The sequence below is a fragment of the Procambarus clarkii genome, chromosome 43 (assembly GCF_040958095.1).
Source record: "Procambarus clarkii isolate CNS0578487 chromosome 43, FALCON_Pclarkii_2.0, whole genome shotgun sequence".
Taxonomy (NCBI): Eukaryota; Metazoa; Arthropoda; class Malacostraca; order Decapoda; family Cambaridae; genus Procambarus; species Procambarus clarkii.
The window spans coordinates 19,156,703-19,179,321 of record NC_091192.1 but is presented as its reverse complement, the minus strand read 5'-3'; the positions used below and the strand labels follow the sequence as shown (position 1 = coordinate 19,179,321).

At 45.8% G+C, this 22,619-nt stretch overlaps 1 protein-coding gene across 4 annotated transcripts in view; it reads left to right on the top strand.

The window, feature by feature from the left end:
• The first annotated feature begins 4,147 nt into the window (after nt 1-4,147).
• Nucleotides 4,148-22,619, top strand: part of LOC123755772 (uncharacterized protein C18orf19 homolog A) — a 96,058-nt gene continuing 77,586 nt past the window's right edge. For 3 of the 4 annotated variants that reach the window (XM_045738554.2, XM_069300079.1, XM_045738553.2), the window contains exons 1-3: nt 4,148-4,310; nt 8,438-8,593; nt 18,820-18,937. In XM_045738554.2, the coding sequence (XP_045594510.1) occupies nt 8,549-8,593; nt 18,820-18,937 (163 nt within the window). In that variant the 5' untranslated portion in view covers nt 4,148-4,310; nt 8,438-8,548. Of the gene's footprint in view, nt 4,311-4,343; nt 4,448-8,437; nt 8,594-18,819; nt 18,938-22,619 lie in introns of those variants that run through there. The other variant, XM_069300078.1, reaches the window with a different exon arrangement.

Sequence of the window (22,619 nt, the reverse complement as noted above, 5' to 3'; positions counted from 1 at the left end):
GTATACAAGAGCGCCTCCCATGCCCTTGCGCCACCCATAGCTCTGCAGTTCAACAAATCCCTTGAGTGTCATACCTTCCCTGATATCCTTAAAAAAGCAAGAGTAACACCAGTTCATAAAGGAGGCAATCCGGCAGACAAACAATTATAGACCAATATTAAAGCTACCCATACTGTCAAAAATATTTGAAACAATTATCTACAAACAGCTCTACTCCTACCTCGAAAAATTCAACATACTCAGCCCCTGTCAGTTTGGCTTCCGCTCCCAAAAGAGTACCAACGATGCAATTATTAGTCTCCTTGATATAATTTACTCAGCCCTTGACAAAAATGAGTTTCCGATTGGACTCTTCATTGACCTGAGAAAGGCCTTTGATACTGTTAATCACAATTACCTCTTACGTAAACTCCATCATTATGGAATCCGAGGCCATGCCCTGGACTATATCCAATCCTATCTTAGTGATAGACACCAATGTGTAGCCATCAATGATATAACCTCTCCCAAATGATATAACCTCTCCCACTCTACCATTTACGGTTGGAGTGTCACAGGGCAGCATCTTGGGACCTCTCCTATTTCTTATATACATCAATGAACTGCCTAATGTCACTGACATTCTGAAACTTATATTGTTTGCTGATGATACCTACCCTCCTCTGCTCTAACCCCAACCCACATACACTAAATAATGTTGTTAATAATGAACTAAAAAAAAGTTCACTTATGGATGTCAATCAACAAACTAACACTTAACATAGAAAAGACCTATTACATCTTATTTGGAAGCAAATCAACAAATGCAATTCAGCTTCAGATAGACAATGTTAACCTTTTTTTAAGACTGTACCTCTCCCAACCAGTTTAAGATAAAAACTAAGTACTACCTAATTAACTCAATGTAACCTACCTCATCCCCAAAATGTCCACCCATGTCTACTATTTTAAACAATGCTGTTTGTTGACCAAATTGTATTTTTGTTTTTTCTGCCATGTTTCCCCCCTCCCCCCCTTTTTCCATTTTTTTTTGTTATTTTTTATCAACACAATTTATACTTTAATCTAAGTTAGTATTAAGTTTTAGTCTTAGTGTTTTTCCTGTCCGAAACGCTTTGCGTAATAGTGGCTTTAGGCATTGTATGTACTTGCTCTATCTATAAATCCATCAAATTGGGGAAGGAAACCCCTGATTTTAAACCTCCGCTGCCTTGCGGCTATACCCCTTTTTTGGGAAAGGCTTCAGGAGTCAACCTCCAGGAAAAATCCGGAGTTGGAGCCCCTAAGGCAGTTCGTTGTTGACGTCGACCTCGTTCTGGCAGCTCCTGCGACGTTGCTGGAACAATGTGTATTGGCATTTGCCTTTCTATTGGATAATTTCAGCAACGTGGAGAGGGGGGACCTGCTGCATGGGTAACAGCTTCTCCTCCATATCTATCTACCCAGGCTTTGCGCCCTGTTAGGGCGCAACTCCATAGTCTTCCGAGACTGTAGGATGCCTACTACTACTACTAAATCCATCAACTTTTTTATCTTACTTTGTATGTATGTACTTTACCTGAATAAATATTTGTATTTGTTGTATTTGTATTTGTATTAGTAGTAAAAATGATGGAAAGTTTCTTGGCCTATTCCTAGACAAGAGACTCAACTTCAGTACCCACATGCAACACATAACTAAGAAAGTCTCTAAAACAGTTGGTATACTCTCCAAAATCAGATATTATGTACCTAACTCTGCTCTCATCTCACTATATTATGCACTAATCTATCCCTATCTTAATTATGGTATCTGTGCATGGGGTTCAACCACTGCAAACCACCTCAGGTCCATCATCATCCAGCAAAAATCTGCTATCAGAATAATAACAAATTCTGCTTTCAGACAACACTCAGCCCCCTTGTTTAACACCCTAAACATGCTAAACATAATATCACTCCACACATTCTCTTGTCAGCTACATTTACAAAACCCTGTTCTTAAATGCAAATCCTGCTCTGAAACTCTCCCTGGACAGATGTAATAGGACCCATTGTCACCACACCAGAAATAAATATATCTTTGATATCCCCAGAGTCAAACTTAATCTGTGCAAACACACTATGCAAAATAAAGAAACTCTTTATTTCCTTACTCAAGGAAAATTTATTTCCTTGGGGGAAACCCCCCCCACCAAGAAACTCAGCATTGAATGAAATAAAACACTTCTTTCTGCTAGAGCCATGGTGGCTTCCTGATTCCCTCCCTTCCGTCAAGTTCAGTTTGTAAATGGGGTGCTCATCAGTTCCAGAACTGATCAGGAAAGTTGGCTATGGACTGAGGCAGAAAGATCGGCAGAAAACTACCGTCCGATCAGCGTAACATCACGCATCTGCAAGCTCATGGAGAGAATCCTAAGGGAGGGGAATCATACAACATCTTACAGAGAACAATCTTGTAAAATTAACTCAACATGGGTTTGTTACAAATAGATCATGCCTTACAAACCTGCACACATTTCTGGAAACGGTAACCGGCTATTCAGACAAAGGACTTCCGGTAGGTGTAGCTTACATCTACATCTTACAACACCGGGCAACAAAAATCATCTCGGAACGTCATCTCTCGAATCAGGAATGGTTGAGGCTAACGGGGTTAACTACACTGCAAACCAGGCATGACAGGGTGGAACAAACCCTTTAAAATACTGTACTGAACAATTTGGTATAACATCGATTGAAATAAGGGTAGAAAGGATTGCTGGATGCATACAACACAGCAGAGTTGAGAGAAAACGGCAGAGGAGAAGCAACCGACCAGCTGGAGATGAAGAAGCAGAGATCCATGAGACCAGGGGCCAAATTCACGAAGCAATTACTTACGTACTTACGAATGTTTTTCTTCTTAGCGTCTTCGTCGGTATTCAGGTAGGCCTTAAGAAGGAAAATATTCGTAAGTATACCGCCTCGCACTAAGGACGGCCCTCGACCACTCGTAGCTTTACGTAAACTTGATATAGCTCAATGTTTCTCTACTACACAACACGGAGGATTGATTTTAATATAAAGAAACATTTTAGCTGGCTAGTTTCATCACGACAGATTCCTTCATGTTAACTATACAGTATGCATTCTCTGCTTGAAACTTGTAGTAAATATGTCTTTTTATGATATTAGAATTAGTTTTATAATAGCAAGATATTATACCAGTAGTTATTAAGTAAATAAACACTGGTGAACATGAAATATGAGAGAAGGTGATGATCCCAGGCTGGTGAAAGCATTTACTTTGATTAGATTAGATTAGATTTGATGAGATTTGTTTTATTCAGGTAAAGGTACATACATAGAAGATGATCGAGTTACAGACATAATGTTGGATTTAAAGATAGAGCTAGTGCAACATACTATCACCAAATGCCCCTGCTCACCTAGCAATGAGTATAGCTAGGGGTGTACCTTAGCTATACATACCGGTGTACCTTAGCTATACATACCCATTTTTAATTTATTTTGTTTGGTTTTATTTTGAAATTAAATAAAGAAAAACGGTAGTGGAAAGGGTTACAAAGGAACATTTTTCAAATTCGGATTAAAATGTAGGAATATGGCTTTGTAAGTGTAAATAACACTAAATAATATGTGGAGTGAGTGTATGTTTAGCATGTTTAGGGATTTAAACAGGGGGTTGTGTTGTCTGAAGACAAAATGTTAATTAAGTTAATTAAATCTAATTAATTTAATTATATTTAATTAAGTTTAATTTAAATAAGTTAAATAACATATATGCTAATTAAAATACATTCATAACAATTATAATATGTTTTCTTTGTAGTAATTACGTAATTAAAGCATAATGTCAGTTCAAACGAGCTAGTAAAAAGTTTAGTTTAATTCATTCATTATGCACCCCATACCCATCCTGTGGGCGGTAGTGGAAAGTGTTACAGAGGCAAGTAAAAAATAACATGAAAGTTCAAAATCCCTTCGAAGTTCGGCAGCTGGTGGCTTTTATTCCAAGTTTGGTTCAATTTAATACAAAACATTTTCTTGATAGTAATGATGGAATCATGAGTACTGCAAAATGAATACGGATTTAGCACTCATTCAGTACTAATATAAAAGTAAAGTGCATACGGTGAGATTATAATGGTCATGTAGTGAGTATAAACAACCGGGGAACTTTGGGGAGCAGAAGGTAAACAAACGTGTGGAGAGAAGCATCGTCTGCCACACACCTGCTGCCGCTACACACACACACACCTGCCTGCCACACCTGCTGCCACTACACACACACACACACGCCTGCCACACATCTGTTACCTCCAGTAGTAAGTAGAGTTGTAACCACGCAGCAAGTATTTCCAGACATCTGTCGGGTGTGGAAGTGTTTGATGCAGGTGACCCCTAGTGTGCTTGGTCACGTTGGCCGGCTCCTGCGCCCCCCTCCCTAAACAGCTGTTTTAAGGTGTTTTGATAAATACCTGTATTAGTAGCTGTTGTATATGGTTGGGGAAAGGTGAAGCTGGTGGATGTTTGCAATACTGGTAATTACCTGTGGTGTTGGGCGAGTGGTCGAGGGTGATGCAATCCTGGAGAGGTTAAAGACCTGGGCACACAGGTCACTATACCCAAGATGGTCGGTTCTTCAACATATCTTAAACAAACCCAAAGTCACTTTTTGTGTGGATCTTGCGTAACCGTTCACCTCACAGGTGTTGCCTGTGTCCAGCCACGGTTACCTTCCCTGTGAAGTGTGCCTCGGCATGGAATGCACAGGGATTTGTGCATATATTTTTGGGCATATGCCCACTTGCTGTCATTATCACTGAAGTTGCATTTAGTGTCTGCTGAAGAGCAGTTGCCTGAACCTCGTGTTCCTGCTTGGTTTTCGCTGTCAGGGTCTGGAAAGTTCCCCCCCCCCTTCCCTACAGGTCTTTGATGTGGTTTATATACGGGCAGGGTTTGAAATAATTAAACAACTTTGCAAGGTTGAGGATACGTAACTTTTATATGGATAAGGTTCATGTTACCATAGTGTTCATCAATTTCTTTGAGCAAGTTGCTCAAATGCATCTAAATATATGTTCATAACTAATTTTGATCATGTGGGTTTGTGTACATTTAGTTACTAGGTATGTATTCAGTATCTATTACCACTTCTTGATTTAAATGTAACTTTATTGTGTTTTCTGGGAGGTTGCCCCAGGAGCTGCTCAAGCTAAGCACTTGTTCAGCCATGCCTTAGGGAGACCCACTTTTGCCTACTGGGAACCAGGAAGAGAATCTGGCTATTTCAATCCAAAACTAAGAAGAAAATCACTAGAAAGCACAAATGCAACAAGCAATTGCTTGAAGAAAATTGGATTCTGTTGGTAACAAGAGGATCCCATAGTGTAATTCACTTTGTTCTCGATTCAGAGATCCCCTTTTCAATTCCTGCGCAGGACCTGTTGGCCCAATTTATCACAAGTCGGGTCAATTTTATCACGAACCCCAGGTCGGGTTCGGGGAGTAGAAGAACTCCCGAGACCCTCTCCAGGTAAGACTCGGGTAAGATAGATATAGTTGGGTACATTTCCCTTAACCTGATGTCTCTGTTCATCTAGCAGTAAATAGGTCTGGTGTTTATAGTTCAACTAAGATGCTTCTCTCGTGCCTCCTAGCATGCCTTCCAACCTACTGGGCGGTCTGGGTTGTTAGTTTCTTAACCCATGAGTTTTCGCTCAGGCATGTACAGTACTTTTGTTTGGGTTGGTATGACTTACCCAGGTGGCATTGCTGTTTGCAGTTACTCAGCGTGTAATTTGTTGTTTTTGAATGCTAATGCTTGTTTCTTTTGTATTGGTCATTCACCACATCTGTCTCTGCACAGCTCTGCTCCCTTCTTTGTACAGTCTGCACCATTGGGCTGTACTCTGAGAATAACCTCCTTGGGGTTCAGTCCTCAATGCAGTTCACATTTGGAATTTTCAAACTTTGCAAACTATCTCAAATTCTTATGCCCATCCTTAAGAGTGATCAGTGGATGAAGCCTCTCTTCTCCTGGCTTTACAAAATGTTTGGCTATATGCAGGTGGACCTGGTTTGCTTCTATGCAGAACTGGCACCTTCCAGTGAATGTGGAACCATTTCCAGATCACAAAGATTTTGTGGTGGATGCATTTCACCTGGACTAGTCATTGGTCTTACCTGTATTTCATACCATTAGTCCAGTTGCTTTCAGTGCTATCTACATTGTAGATGTTTATGAGCCAGCCCTTTCTAATTGCTCTCATGGGGCCGATTCAGCCGTAGTTCCAAGCCCTTCGGGCTCTTTGTCCCAACCTTCTTTCCTTCCCGGGGCTCCAACTATTCCAGAAGATCAACATCATAACCAATGCATTAATATGCATTGATGATGTGTAATAAGGTAGCCAGACTGAATCTCACAACATTTGCTCAATATCTTTGAAACTGAAGCACTTTATGGGGAAACAATTTGTGCTCGATTTTTGAATTTTAAAGGTACTGTATTTGCGGTACAGTGGAACCTCTATTAACGAGTGGCTCTATTAACGAGTTTTTCCAGTAACGAGCAAGCCACTCGCAGCAAATTTGTCTCTATTGACGAGCTCGCCTCTATTAACGAGTGAAACCACATGGCGCTTCCTAGCGTCTCGCGGGTTCTCGCAAATTCTCAGACGCCTCCGACGCTAGTGTTGTTGTTGTATCTCACACGACAAGCATCCCTCTGGATTTATTTGAGCTTTTCTTTGGGTTTTTAGTGGTTTTGCGACTACAATTTGTAACACACGATGTCTCCAAAGAAGCTGCTTGCTAAAGATAGTGTTGTCAAGAGGAAGAAAGACACAATTACTGTGGATTTCAAGAAGGGAATTATAGCAAAGCATTTGTGTGGTGTCGGTGTGATTGATCTCACAAGGAAGTATGGCAGGTCCTCATCAACAATTTACACCATTAGTAAGGGAATGAGGAGGTAAGGGAGGATGCTGCCTCTTCCACTGAGATCAGGGAAGTGTTTGGAATGTTTGAAAAGGTGAACGCATTCTTGGAAAAGCTGCCCTGATAAAGCAGTGACAACCCGGTGTGTGAAAATGTTTAATTAATTTATCACTGTGATAACACTTTATGAAAGTGTTATCACTTTCGCAGGTATATGTCGCTTGAACGTAACACACTTTTTTTCTCTTGAATGCACCCAAACACCGCGCTCAAGCGTCATTTGAGCAAATATTTCTATAAAATCCAATTCTTATCCGATCGACTTGGGGATTGTATACATGTTTGCCATGAAATTTCCGTTTTCTTTAATAACCACATTGCCTATTTGAGAAAACGGCATTGTATTGTATCTTCGTGGTAAGACTATTATATTGTTGACACAACGAGTGTAATCATCGCAGTTTTTTTATTTGGTGCTGGTCTAACGCATCCTTGTGTGACATTTGAAAGGAAATTTGGGTGAAATTCCCAAGAAGAGAGAGTCCGCCTGACTCAGAGGTGGATTCTCCTTCCACACCATAATCCCTCTCCTCCTTCCCACCTCTCCATCGTCTCCCTCAAGCCAGCAACTACTCTTCATAAGGTAAAGTAAATATTAAAACACTACAACAAAACATTTATATTTACATGTGCAATATTATATTTACATAAAAAAAAGTCATACAAGTATGGATGTTTTTGGGAGTGGAACGGATTAAATTTATTTCCTTTATTTTAAATGGGGAAATTTGTTTCCAAAGACGAGTTTTCCAGGTAACGAGCTCGGTGCCAGAACGGATTAAACTCGTTAATAGAGGTTCCACTGTACTTATGTATGCACAATATATTTATTTTCATATATTGAAAGTATTCATAATTGCACAAAGCTTTTAATTGCTTTGGGTCCTTCTGTACAGAGAAAAACTTGCACAGTTGTATTTATAATAATAATAATAATAATTTGTGTCTGGGGGACAGACAACCAGTATATACATACAGTGCAGGTTAGGCTTATATCAAGGTCCAACCTGGGGTCAAATTACTGATTCTTCCAGGAAGCAGACCCACTTCCAGGTCCCTATTTACTGCTAGGTGAACAGAGCATTAAGTGATGGGTAAAGCGCCCAACCATTTCTATCCCGTCCAGGATTCGAACCTGGAATTCTCAATTGTGAGTCGAGAACGAACCTGACTGTACTACCAGAGCCCATAGCCAAGGTGTAGTATAATTTTTGTATCCTTTTATTCAAAGGTGCACTTGATGATTACTTAAGCTTGCTTACCCATTTCTTTTGTAATTTTCATATAGTTGTTACATTACTTTTAATAATACAGTACAGTACTTATGAATTTTAAGCTTATCTTCAGAGGTAACCACATAGTTTACTGTATTGTTCTTCTTAATTTTGATGCCATTAAATGTTTTGAGAAAACATTAAATATTTCTGAATGTTTATTACACCTATTTTTTCAGGATGATGAGGTGACGGTTCTAGTACATAATTGGTGTCTTTTCTGTCTCCCATGGAATGGTGTGTTCTTCTGAAAACCCTTCATAAAAAATATCCTTAATAGTGTAGTCATTATGCTACGAAGTGCTACATATCACATTTTTCCTGTGATCAAGCAGGTAAATATATACGTGGAAACTTTTACTTAGGTTATTACACTAGAATATAAAAGTAGTTTTTGGTATTAGTTATACCCTAACAGGTCTGAAAGCCAGAGGAACAAAAAGTCAACACCCATTAAGGTAAAGGGTACAGGGAAAAGGGTGTCTGAAAATGACAAGGTTGAATGATTTTAAATGTCGGAAACTAAATGTACACCAAACCCAAGAGTTTGTCTTTCATAGTCCAGGGGAAGACAGTAAGGCACAGAAAGACAAACCTGCCACAACACTGGGAGAGTCAACCCAAAGACAAACCTGCCACAACACTGGGAGAGTCAACCCAAAGACAAACCTGCCACAACACTGGGAGAGTCAACCCAAAGACAAACCTGCCACAACACTGGGAGAGTCAACCCAAAGACAAACCTGCCACAACACTGGGAGAGTCAACCCAAAGACAAACCTGCCACAACACTGGGAGAGTCAACCCAAAGACAAACCTGCCACAACACTGGGAGAGTCAACCCAAAGACAAACCTGCCACAACACTGGGAGAGTCAACCCAAAGACAAACCTGCCACAACACTGGGAGAGTCAACCCAAAGACAAACCTGCCACAACACTGGGAGAGTCAACCCAAAGACAAACCTGCCACAACACTGGGAGAGTCAACCCAAAGACAAACCTGCCACAACACTGGGAGAGTCAACCCAAAGACAAACCTGCCACAACACTGGGAGAGTCAACCCAAAGACAAACCTGCCACAACACTGGGAGAGTCAACCCAAAGACAAACCTGCCACAACACTGGGAGAGTCAACCCAAAGACAAACCTGCCACAACACTGGGAGAGTCAACCCAAAGACAAACCTGCCACAACACTGGGAGAGTCAACCCAAAGACAAACCTGCCACAACACTGGGAGAGTCAACCCAAAGACAAACCTGCCACAACACTGGGAGAGTCAACCCAAAGACAAACCTGCCACAACACTGGGAGAGTCAACCCAAAGACAAACCTGCCACAACACTGGGAGAGTCAACCCAAAGACAAACCTGCCACAACACTGGGAGAGTCAACCCAAAGACAAACCTGCCACAACACTGGGAGAGTCAACCCAAAGACAAACCTGCCACAACACTGGGAGAGTCAACCCAAAGACAAACCTGCCACAACACTGGGAGAGTCAACCCAAAGACAAACCTGCCACAACACTGGGAGAGTCAACCCAAAGACAAACCTGCCACAACACTGGGAGAGTCAACCCAAAGCAGTTACAGTAACACAAAGGAAGTGAGTCACCCATAAAAACAGCAGATCTAAAGAAATGGCCCGAGGACATGGGCAATGTGATAAATAACCACAAGACCAAGGACCGTTACTTGGAGAACTGCAGAGAGCCAATTGCCCTGAGGGCCAACTGCCAAAAACATGACAGAAAACCAGAGCTCTAGGCAACTCTTGCACAAATACCATGTAGGAAAATACCAAGGGTGGAAAATGATGGGAGCCAGTGCTTGTAAGGCAAAAAATGGCAAGCTGCCAAGTAAACTCGGATCAGCCTAAACAAAGAGCATTGGATCCATGCCCCTGCTAAGACACAATTATTCAAGTGGAGAGTGAGAAACAAAAACCCATCCAATAGCTAGACAATAAAGACTATTACCTATGCACCTAGTGCCTGGAAATGAAAGGGTAAAAAAAACTAACAAGCACAGCATGTACCAGACACTGACAGGGAGCCTGCACCTCGTTGTTAACAGCACCGAAATGACAAAGAGCAACTGCAGGATGCCCTTTCTTTTTCCTTGAAACACTTTGCTTGCCATCACAAGTGACCAACAACTAGCTGGACTCCTGTTCTCTTCCCACTTGTTGCCACTGAGTGGCAGTATGTTGTTCAGCCCATTGACTTGCATGATGTGTCTTCTAATTTCAGTCAATATTGTGCAGCACTGTTTAGGAGAAATATGCCTGGTGCAATGTGGATGAGTTTTTGTTTTGTTTTTTATTATGTGACTGTTTATCTCATGTTAAAGGATACCAAGATCTAACATGCTGGAGCAGCTGAATGTTATAGCTCAGAAAGGTCGTCATCATATTAGTGTTCCTGTGGTATTTGGAGAATGCCTTAGAGATTCAAATGGAAACTTTCAACATGATGATGGGTCTAAGGTCCTTGTCATTGTGTCATGCCCCTCCCTGGTGGCAGAGTTTATTACCATTTTAACAATGTGTCTGGGGAAGGGCTGACAATACTGTGAGTGATGTCTCAAAATTAAATAAGTGTATACTGTATTTGCAGACTTTTTTAAACACATGCCCCCTATACCAGGAAATATTCCCATTAGCTTTAATTGGAAAAATTATATGCTTTACTCAATTGTTTTTGTTAAACTATATTTGCATGTTGCAAGACAATTCTAGATAATCAATTTTAATCTAGTATGTGCGTGTCTTCGAACCGCACTATTTATTATGTAAATTATCTTCAGAATTAATAGTACAGTAATTCATTTGCAATTTCTGCAGCTTTCATCATACAGCATTTGTAATGTGAGAAATTTGTCAGTCTTTAATCCAAAAGTCAAACTGACATGAAGAATTATAAAGGGTTTTTCTTAATTTTGTATAATTAACCATATTTATATTTATTTTAAGCCTTCTGGTTGTGACCAATTCTATAATTAGGTTTATATAGTTCATATCAACTAGTGAGGTATGACAATCCAGCCCCCCACATTAATCTTCCCTATCATTACTCTGATTGGTCTCCTTCCCTTCCCTCTTTCCCTCCTCCCCCCATATCTCAGGATATGAACACCACCCTGTTCATATTCAGAGATATGTTAGCCTGAGGATACATCTCTGGATCATCCTCTTGTGCTTGAAACATAAGAGGATGTTTGAAACAAACATAAAACATATGTATGTTTGAAACATACTCTGGACAGTAGAACCTCCAAACAGCAGCTTCTTGGAAATAATGAACCAAATCCACCTTCTGGATTGCTATTCAGAATTTTTAATTTATTGGAGAAAAAATCCATTTCTGGAATGGTTGGAGCCAGTGTGAAATCAGTTGTTGAATAAAGTAATTTCCAGCAGCTCGTGCTTTATTTTACAGGTTTTACTATTCTTGTACATACAGTATTTAATTTTGTCGTGGTCAAAGGCGGTGCCAGAAATGCTATTCTGAAAAATGTTTGAGACCATATATCTTTTAATTGTGAATTGATACAGGTTCCTATGATTTTTAATGGAAAATAGTGAGCAAAAGAAAGAGCTTTTGGCATAGGAGAGTAGAGGGACCCAATTCATTGACACCATTAGAGGGGCATTGCACTTCCTCCAAAAAGGAAGGTTTACCGTGGAGTGGGGGTAAATAGATGACTGTGATGCCTCTTTCTGGGGGGAGCCCCGTCGGCTCCCCGGCGCTATCCCAGGCTGATATGCTAATGTCAGACTTTGGCATCAGTCATGTGTATGGAGTTCTTAGGCCTACCGAGGACCACGGCCAGAACCGGGCCCCCTCAGAGAGGCAAGGGGAGCAATGGCCTATAGAAGCCCCCGTGTAGTTGGAAGCATTCTATGTCTGCCATCGACCGGAACAGGCACCCAGAAAGGTAAGCGCCCCAAAACAAACCCCTATTCTGGTTAAAATTGCTACCAAAAACCGAACTAGTGGATAGAACTCCCCAACCGAAAACAAGCAAACTAGTGTGACGTCACACACTGCCGCGCCGCTGTCTGCGCAGCTCCCCCCTCCCCGGGAGGGGGAAGGGGGAGCCCCAGACCCCCCGCGCCGGCTACCCACACCTCAGTTCTTGAGGCTGATGCTATAGGCGATGGTCGTGTGCTCTGGCTCCGGTGTCGCTACTGCACTGCGCTTTGCGTGTGGTGTTAGTTTTGTGGGTGCGAGAGCCAGGAGTTATCTTCAGTACTCGGGCTGCATGCGCCTAGGGCTGCCTTCCCTAGGTGCCCTGTAAGTACTGCCCTTGGGGCTTGGGGCCACCTTCCACAGGCTCCTCGGGGTCTGCCTCTGCTGGTCCGTTTTACCTTTCGGTTTTTCGGCCGCCTGTTGGGCTCTTGGGTGTTCTGTTCTCCCTTGTTACCGGCGGGTAAGAGGCAGTTTGCACTGGTAGGGGCGCAGGGTGCTGCTCAGCTTGTAATTCCCGACATCGCGGCCGGCTCTGTTCCTTGGGGTTCGCTGTCCTCTTGAGGGGTTTTGTTTTTCTTTTTGTTTTTGCCTGGTGGGGGGTTCTGTCGTTTTATTCAAGTTTGTTTTTGCCCTTCCACTGTTCTCCTCGGTGGCGCCCCCTGCTAGGTCCCCGTGAGTGTACACGTCCCTGGGGTTCAGCTTTAGAAGTTTGCTTGGTAGTTTTGGGCGCCGGTTTGCAGCACCCTGCCTGGGACTACCTGAGCGCAGAGTCCTCTTAAAGTAAACGCTCAGGACCCTGGGAATCCCCTAGGGGGCGCGTGGGTCCGATGGATGTGACCCCGGAGTCCCCACTCGCTGTGTGCGAGTTTGAGGGTTGCTCGGTCCCCTTGTCTCAGGGTGACCCTCATTGTTTTTGCCTCTGCCACGCTGCCTGTTGGGTCGGTGATACTTTCGACCCTGAGTCCTGTGAGTGTTGCTGCTTGCTTGTGACTCAATTTACCCAATCCTCTGATGATTCTATTCGGGTACAGGCGGCACGTGCGTTGCAGTCTAGGTTTCGTCTGTTGCAACGCGCTCGGTTGGTTGCTTCCCCGGATGCCCCGGGGCTGCCCCGCTTTGCTTTTCGAGACCCGGACTTGGGGGTGGGGGTCGCTTCGATCCTGGTTCAGTCCGCACCTCCTCGTCCTTCCCCTTCTGTTCGTTCTGGTCCCCCGCCCCTGCTTCCGGCCCCGAAGCGTCTGAGGGTTTCGGGGTCGGAGCAGGGGTTACTTGATCTCGAGACTCGGGCAGCTTCGGGGGTTGCCCCTTCCGGGGGGGCGGCAGAGGCATTAGAGTCTTGTCTCCCGGCCGAAGCTTCAGGGTCTGACCAGTGGGCCCCCCTTCCTCCAGCTTTTCCGGCTGCTCCGTCCTTGTCTTGTGGGGTCGGGGCTTGGGGAGAGGACTCGGCCTCGGGTCCTGTGGTGACGGACCTTGAGGCTGGGGAGGGGCTGACTTGGGGGCCTTGGGCCCCGCTGGACCCCGCCTGGGTTTTTCTTCCCACTGAGCGGGGCTTATTGTTACAAGGAGTGGGGTTTTCTTTTCCCCCCTCTGCGTACGAGTTGGATTTTCTTTTCCCCCCTCTGCGTACGAGTTGGATTTGGTGTCGGCCCCTCCCCAGGTTCGGTTCCGTGTTCCCCCGGGTACGTCGGTTCCGTCCTTCAGGAGGTTTTCGGCTTATCGCATCCAACCTGGTGTGGTGCGAGCGGCCTTTGCAGCTTACCTCCTGCGTGACCCGGATTATGCCTCGGAAATGGATCCGTCCGCGTTCAGGTTTGGGACTTCGTTCCCTTTCTGGCTCCGTTACGAGGTTCCGGAGTCGTCCTGGCTAGCAGACTGCCCCTTGTTTGGTCTGGATTCCTGGCATTCCTTCTGTCGTTCCCACACGCTGGAGTGGCAGGAAGCTTCCCCAGTGCTTCAGGTTTTCCTGGGGGGTGAACTTGAGTACCTGAATGAGTGCTTGTTTGCCCCTGCCCTTCCCCGCGATGTGGGCGTTATTCAGCTCCATGTGCAGGTTCCCTCCCTTTCGGCGGCGCTCGTGGCGGAGGACTTGCGCGCCCGGGGCCTTTTGTGTTCGGCCTTGCGGTTCTTTTCCCTCCTGGAGCTGTCTTCGGATTGGCTCGTGGAGGATGTGGGGACGCTTGGGTCCGTCCCGGGGTCCGGCACCTTGTCCTCGGCTGCGCGTTCGTCGGCTGCCTTGTTGAAGCTGTTCACGCCGATTTTGCGGGATGCGGTTTCCCTGTTCTATGCTTCCCGTCTCGCGTGTCGGCAGGCGGTGCTGGGTTCCTCCGTGGAATCTGCTTGGGCTCTGGCTCTTAGGCGTTCTTCACCTTTTTGTCCTCTCCTGTTTGGGGAGTCGGCCGTGGCGCAGTTTATTCAGGCTGTGTCGGCGGCTTGTCGTCCGATGTCGGACTTGTTGGTTTTCCGGGGGTCCCGGGGTGGGTCTTCCCGGAAAGGTCGTGCCAGGGCTCGGGGTTCCTCTCGTCGTGGTAGGCCTCTGGTGTCAGATTTGGGGTTGGCTCCTCCTGCGGACCCTCCCTCGTCTGGTCGGCGCGGTGTTCGCGCTGTGCGGGGTTCTGGGTCTCGTAAGGGTCGCCGACCCTTTCGCGGTTTGCCCCCTTGACGGGGCGATGGGGGGGCGGCTTGCGCTGTTCGCCCGCGCCTGGTCCCACGATTCGTGGGCCTTTCGGGTCGTGTCTCGCGGCCTGCGGTGGCGTTGGGTGGCCCCTCCCCCCTTTGGGGGGTCGGGGCTGGCAGGGCAGGTTTCTTCCCCTGCGCTCTGTCGAGTCGTCTTGGAGTGGGTACGCTTGGGCGTCGTCGAAACGACGTCGTCCCTCAGATGGGTTTCCCGTCTGTTTCCGGTTCCGAACCGGGACTGCGCGGACCTGCGGTTCATTCTGGACTTGTCCCGTCTGAACCCCTGGGTTCATTGCCCCTCCTTTCGGATGACTACGCTGTCTCAGGTTCGGCTCCTCTTGGAGCCGGGAGCTTGGATGGTGTCCCTGGACCTCCGGGACGCTTATTGGCATGTCCCGATTCATCCGCGGTTCAGGGACTGGCTCGGTTTTGTTGTGGGGCGTCTGAGTTACCGCTTTCGTTGTCTCCCGTTCGGGTTGAACCTGGCACCTCGCGTGTTCACGCGCCTTACACGGGTTGTGGTGGCTCGTTTGCGTCTCCTAGGTGTTCGGGTGTTGGCCTACCTCGACGACTGGCTGGTTTGGGCTCCCAGCCAGCCAGTCAGCTTGCTTGCTAGCCAGGGTTTTGGTTCTTTCCCAGCTCGCCGAGTTCGGGTTCTTGGTGAACTGGAGGAAGTCCCATCTGGTTCCCTCTCAGGTTCGGACTTGGCTGGGTCTCGTGTGGGACTCTCGAACCGCCTCCTTGTCTCTCCCTCTGGAGTCTCTCCTGCGGCTGCGGTCCCACCTTCGTCTGTTTCTGGAGGGCCCTCGGGTCACCCGGCGGTTGCTCGAGGGGCTGTGCGGGAGCCTGAACTTCGCGATGGTGGTCTACCCGCCGGGTCGGGTTTGGCTTCGACGGCTGTTCTGGTTCCTTCGGGGTTCCCCCTTCCGCCTCTCTCGCGATCGCAGAGTTCGACCCCTGGGGGCCTTGCGTCGGTTGCTGCGTCACCGGCTTCCTCTTCGGGTTTTTCGGGGTTCAGTGCCTTGGCGCCTACCCGAGCCCTCGCTCGATGTGTACACGGATGCGTCGTCTCTCGGCTGGGGTTTTGTGACCAGTGCTCACCAGGCCGGCCAGGGGCGTTGGGATCCGTCCTTCCGTCGAGCTCACAGTACGGTGCGGGAGTTCGCGGCAGTGTGGTTTGCTCTGGGGAGGATTCGGGTGGCCCGCGGATCGACGATTCGGCTCTATTCGGACTGCTCTCCGGTGGTTCATTGCCTGCACCGCGGGGGTTCGATGCGGTCCTTGTCTCTTTGGGGTTGGTCGCTTCGGGTGACTCGTCTGCTGAGTTCTCGGGGTTTGGCTCTCCTGGCGGTTCACGTACGGGGCGTGTCCAACGTCTTGGCCGACGCCCTGTCTCGCTTCGTTCCCCTCTCCACGGAGTGGACGGTCGACGACGAGTCCTTCCGTTGGCTTTGCCAGACGTTCGGGCGCCCCGAAGTGGACCTCTTCGCGTCGGCGTGGTCGCGGCGTCTTCCCGTTTATGCGGCGCCCTTCCCCGATTGCGAGGCCGTCGGGGTCGATGCCTTTCGGCTAGACTGGTCGAGGTGGGGGTTCCTGTACCTCTTTCCCCCGGTTCGGCTGTTGCTCCAGGTCCTGACTCGCTTAGAGACTTACCGGGGGAGAGTTGTCCTTCTGGCCCCTTGGTGGCCGGCCCAGCCTTGGTTTCAGGCGCTGGTTGCTCGGTGTCCGAACCCGAGGGTTTTCCCGCGGCTCCGCCTCTTTCAGCAGATCGGACCGGTACGTCACGTAGCTGGTTCGATCTTCTCCTCGAGTCTTCGCGTATGGTTTTTTTGACTCGAGTCTATCATCTCTATGGTGATCAGGTGGCCTCCTTGTTGGTGTCCCACCTGAGGGCTTCTTCTCGGCGGCAGCATGAAGTTTCCTGGCGGTCCTTCCGTTTCTTTTTGCGTCTTCGTCGTGTTAGCTCCTTGTCTGTTCGGGTGGTCTTGTCCTTCCTCTCGTGGTTGTTTCAGGACCGTCATCTTATGCCTAACACTGTCGCTTCGTATCGTGCGGCGCTGGCGGAGCCGCTTCAGCTTGCTTTCGGTATCGATGTTACGTCTGCGCCGTTTCGCAAGCTGTCTCGTGCATTGTTTCACCTCCGGCCTGCTCATGCGTCGCCTGAGCCGTCCTGGTCTTTGGACAGAGTGCTCGCTTTCCTTTCATCTCCTCGTTTCGTTGTGGCCCCTTCGGTCCAGGATTGTTTTTCCAAGGCACTTTTCTTATTGGCTTTGGCCTCTGGGGGTCGGGTAGGGGAGCTTCATGCTCTCCTCCGGCGCAGGGGTTTCTGCTCTTTTGGTCGTGGTGTTAGTTTTGTTCGCTTGCAGCCGTCTCCTTCTTTTCTGGCGAAGAATGAGACTGCTGCGTTCCGGAGGGGTCCATGGGTGGTTGATGCTTGGTTGGTCAGGCCGGGGGTGCATCATGTTTTGTGTCCGGTTGCGGCGCTTCGCCGTTATTTGCGCGCCACAGCTTCTGTCCGGGGACGCGCTGTGGGTTGATCCGGTTTCCCTTCTTCCCTGTTCGCGGGTTCGGGTCTCTCAGGTCGTCCGCAGGGTTATTAGGTCCAGCCAGCCTGCGGTCTATCCCCGTGCCCATGACGTTCGTAAGTTCGCAGCTCTTGCTGCCGTCTTTGGGAATATGTCTTGGTCTGATATTCGGGCGCGGGGATTTTGGCGGTCGAACAGGGTCCTGGCTGCTCGTTACCTTGTGAATGTCCCTGGGCCTTGTCGGGCCTGTGTTGCTTTGGGTCGGCGGTTGCAGCCAGTTGTCTCGGCTTCGAGTTGAGGGGTGAGCGAAGACCGCCTCCCGGGTAAGTCCCTCTTTTTCTGTCTGTGGGTAGTTAGCTCCGGGGAGCCGACGGGGCTCCCCCCAGAAAACCAGCGTTGAATGTAATGAAACGCCGTTTTCTGGGTGAGTCCCGGAGGCTCCCCGGCATCCCTCCCTCCCTCCCTCCGGTAGGCGGTTTTTCGCGTTTTTGACATCCAGCCTCAAGAACTGAGGTGTGGGTAGCCGGCGCGGGGGGTCTGGGGCTCCCCCTTCCCCCTCCCGGGGAGGGGGGAGCTGCGCAGACAGCGGCGCGGCAGTGTGTGACGTCACACTAGTTTGCTTGTTTTCGGTTGGGGAGTTCTATCCACTAGTTCGGTTTTTGGTAGCAATTTTAACCAGAATAGGGGTTTGTTTTGGGGCGCTTACCTTTCTGGGTGCCTGTTCCGGTCGATGGCAGACATAGAATGCTTCCAACTACACGGGGGCTTCTATAGGCCATTGCTCCCCTTGCCTCTCTGAGGGGGCCCGGTTCTGGCCGTGGTCCCCGGTAGGCCTAAGAACTCCATACACATGACTGATGCCAAAGTCTGACATTAGCATATCAGCCTGGGATAGCTCCGGGGAGCCTCCGGGACTCACCCAGAAAATGGCGTTTCAATACATTCAACGCTGGTTTTTTCAGTCAAATTCACCCATAGAGATTCCATTCACCTGGGCTATACGAGTCTATAGCCCTTTATTCACCCGTAGAGCATGTGAAAAAATATGGTCTGAATGGTATGCATTGTAAAATATTTGTGGGATAAATTACTAAATGATTTCCCTGAGGCATTAACAGAGTTAATGCAAAGCAAACTAAATTCTACGGTTGGATTTTGATTTTTAGTTTGACATGAATCATTGCTATAAACTGTTGATATCTAGACCAAACAATTTCAGTTATTGGGAAGTCTGGATTATTGGCAAAATCTACTTGGGTCCAGATGAAATGATTCAGAGTTTGGAGGGCCCATTGTAGTTTAGTTGCCCATTGTACATGTTTATTTTGTATGAAGCTTTAATTTTTCTCTTATGAAAATTGATGATGATGTATTACATTTAACAGGTAACAAAATGTGGGTTGGTGATAAGAAGCCTATATTCTAAATATGCAGTTGTGGATGTCTGCACGTGTTCTTCATGGGACATTGAACGTCGGTTATTGCCAGCAGCTTCATCAAGTAGTAAGTCATTAGTTTTTCTTCAACGGGATATTCTCCTGGGAAAAATTTGACTACCAAATACTATCTTTTATATGTAAAAACAGTTGTATACAGTCTAGTCAGATGAAGCTTTAATTAAATGTTTAAAAATACAGGCAGTTCCCCCAATTACGAACAAGTTACACTTTGAGACTGTAAAGCATTTGTTCAGAATGTGAATCAAGATTTTCCATAGGTGCAATGCTATTAGTGGGAGATGCTTTCCCAGGCCACCAAAAATCCTCACAAAGCCAATATTTTTGGAAAAAATTCTATAAAAAAAAACATATCATTATATATTTTGAATTATGGAGTTATAGTGCTTGTCAAAGTTAGCTGTTTTTGAAGAGTGAAGTGGTATAATTACAAATAAATAAATGAAAATACATTTGCACTGTATTGGTGGTCCACTATTTTGTAATTGGCCTCCCCACCCTCCTACCTCCAGCCCACGGGCCCACCCCTCCAACAGAGTAAACAGGACCAAATCATGTGAGTGTGGGTCATTGAGAACTTGAGGCCACCGGGTATGAGGAGTGTGTCTCTTACACACCCAAACCCATACAAACCTACACCCCCATGCACCCCCACACCCCAATGAACCTCTCAATCTACCCCCCCACCCCCATACAGTACTATTCAAAGGGACACAGCGAGTTAGTACAATGATTTTATGCATGAAGCAGGTACATAGGGACCTGGGAGAATGTTCATATGGATGAAAGTTCATAAGGCAAATGTTCGTAAAGCAGGAACTTCCTGTATAATTTACAAGTACAAGTAACATGTAACCTTGGAACAGTAAATATTTGACATCAGATCCACAACAAGAGGCAAGTCACTAAATTTTCTTGTACAAATGATTGTAGATTTTCAATAATTTCAAGAGTTTGTACAGAAAGTAGAATTAAAAATACTATAATAAGGAAATATAGAATAGAAATAAGTTTGTAAAAATATCTTTTATATAGCAAGGTCCCTTTGGATGGTTCTTGAGCCGGAGCCAATATTGTCCTCACAAGTCATAATTACTTGTCACTCTCATTTACCTATTTAGGGAAAGGAGAACATAGCTAGTCTAATTCAAGCCACCATTGGGGTACCAACTCACTCTAATACAAACAAGGCGGTAATACTGTACTCTCAACACTTCCCTGCAAACAATAATTAGGAACACAAGCAACTTGAATAATCACTACTAACCACCAGTTTAGAATCAAGGTATCCCATCTTCCTCCAGGTGACAACATCCATCACCACAACTGTGTCAACAAAGTTGGCAACCTTCACTTTGTACCCAGTGCTCGGCCATCACTAACCTGGGTTCTATGGTGATCGACAAGATAATTTGTCTGAATTGTGTTTGCTGGAAACTGTTGTCACAGCATGTATAATAATCGTTTGCGAGCCTCTGACTATTTCGGCCCAATTTGCCTGTTTCAGTATTGTCTAGCATTGTTTGGCTCCTCTCAAGTTGTACCATCTTTTGGTTGTGCAGTGACTGTGTCTGGTCACTGGGCTTTATTACAGATGCTTAGGACATTTACAAATTACATTTTTGTGTGTGTGTGTGTGTTTATGATATTTTGTAGTTTTACCCTTTTAGGATTTGCTTGAGGGTGTAATGATTTCTGTTTCTGTCTGGGGCTGTTGGTTTTAGTAATGTGGCAACTCCTCCTGGTCATGCAACCGATTCTGCGTTGTGCAAATTCCCTGGACATAGCACTTCTGGGTGCTGTCCTAATAAGTGTAAAGTAATGAAGATGGGAAAGGAAGAAAGAAGACCAGAAGGTGTCTACTTCATCAATGAAAGGCAATTACAGGAATCTGAGAGAGAGAGATTTGGGAGTGGACATAATTCCGACATCGACAGCATATGGGACGCTGGCAAACATTAAAATGTCATTTACAAATGTAAATCAGGACACATTCAAAGCAATCTACACAACATTTGTTAGACCAGTACTGGAATATGCAGCACCTGCTTGGAATCCATACCTTGTAAAACAAAATTAAAATTTAAAAAAGTGCAGATGCTTGCTACTAGATTAGTGCCAGAACTTGGAAAGTTAAGTTTTGAGGATAAAGTGAAGGGACTGGATCTCACAACTTTGGAAGACAGGAGAAATAGAGGGGATATGATAACAATATACAAGATACTAAGGGAAATAGACAAGTTGGACAAGGACATCTTCTTTAAGTTGAGAGAAGGTAAGATAAGAGGACACAATTGGAAGTTGGAACCACAAATCAGTCAGAAATGTAAGGAAATACTCAAACCCTGTACGGGTGGTCAACAAGTTGAATGCACTAAGTAGTTGTGGAAGCCACCCCCACTCACAACTTTATGGAAAGGTTTGACAAGGATATTGTTTGAATAGTGAAGCTTTAATGCAACGGGTACAACAACGGGTACTAGTAGGTGGGGCATGAAAAGCTAGACCACACTTTCCCGTAGTCACTGATAGGTAAGTACTCGGCCCCCCTCCCTTCCTCCCAAAGCTCAATCATTCTTCCTCTCACAATCTTTAAGTTAAGTGCAGGGTTTTATTACCATCGTAAGTGACCAGTGTCAGATGTAGTTGTCGATCTTCCTGATGCCTGTTTCTCACGTGTCTGTTACTATTCAGCTGTGGGCTTGTGTAATTAAGTGCTGGTGCCTTTAGTGCCTGGTGTTAACTGGTGAGGGTTTTTCATTGGAGGGAAGGCATTTTGTAACTCAATCCTCAATGCTGTGATTGTGAATCATGTCCTGAGGGTCAAAAACTGCCTGTTGATTTCTCACTTTGTATGCTTGAACCTTGTTGGATCTTTGCAGCATCTAGCTTTCCAGCCAACTCCACTTGTTGTGGTGGTTGGCTTCCATAGACTGCGCCACATGTTGCGGCCCCTAAAATGGTTATGCAGACTCAAAAGGGGACTACTTTGGCTGAAACATCCTTTTCTTGTGAAAAAACATTATTTTCTTCCCAGGCAGAGTTGAAGGTCTCGTAAGAGCTCCTGGAATTTATCCAAGAGAAGAAGAATTCAGCAAATTCAATTTCAATAACAAATGGATTAACTGGAAACAAATAAACCAAGCCCTCAGAGAAATATACTAGGAAAGACAGCTAGATGCAAACTTAAACCAGTGCCTGGAGAAAATAGGCACACTAGCACTAGAAATATGTGCAGATCACATACCACTAAGGAGAAAGAGAAAGAGAAAAAGATGCAGACTGGAATGAGAGTGGCATTCCCTCTATAGGCAACAAAAACATATTACAGATCAAATCAAATGCCCAACTCTATCCCAGGAATGAGAAAGAAGGCTATGTAGAGAAATAAAAACAAATGTGCCAAGGTTGCAACAATCATATACAATTTAGAAGAGGCAGAGAGCAAAAGGCCATAAGTGAAATAGAGAGAAATGCAAATTACTTTTTCTCCTATGCAAAATCTAGAACAAAAATTACATCCAGCCTTGGGCCCTTGTGCAAGAGTGATGGAACCTTCACAGATGATAGCAAAGAAATGAGTCAAATACTAAGGCTACAATACAATTCTGTTTTCTGTGAACCCCTGAACACAGTGCAGATCAATGATCCAAATCAATTCTTTATGAATGTGACACCATCATTGAACTACATACCAGATGTCATCCTAACCCCACTTGACTTTGAAG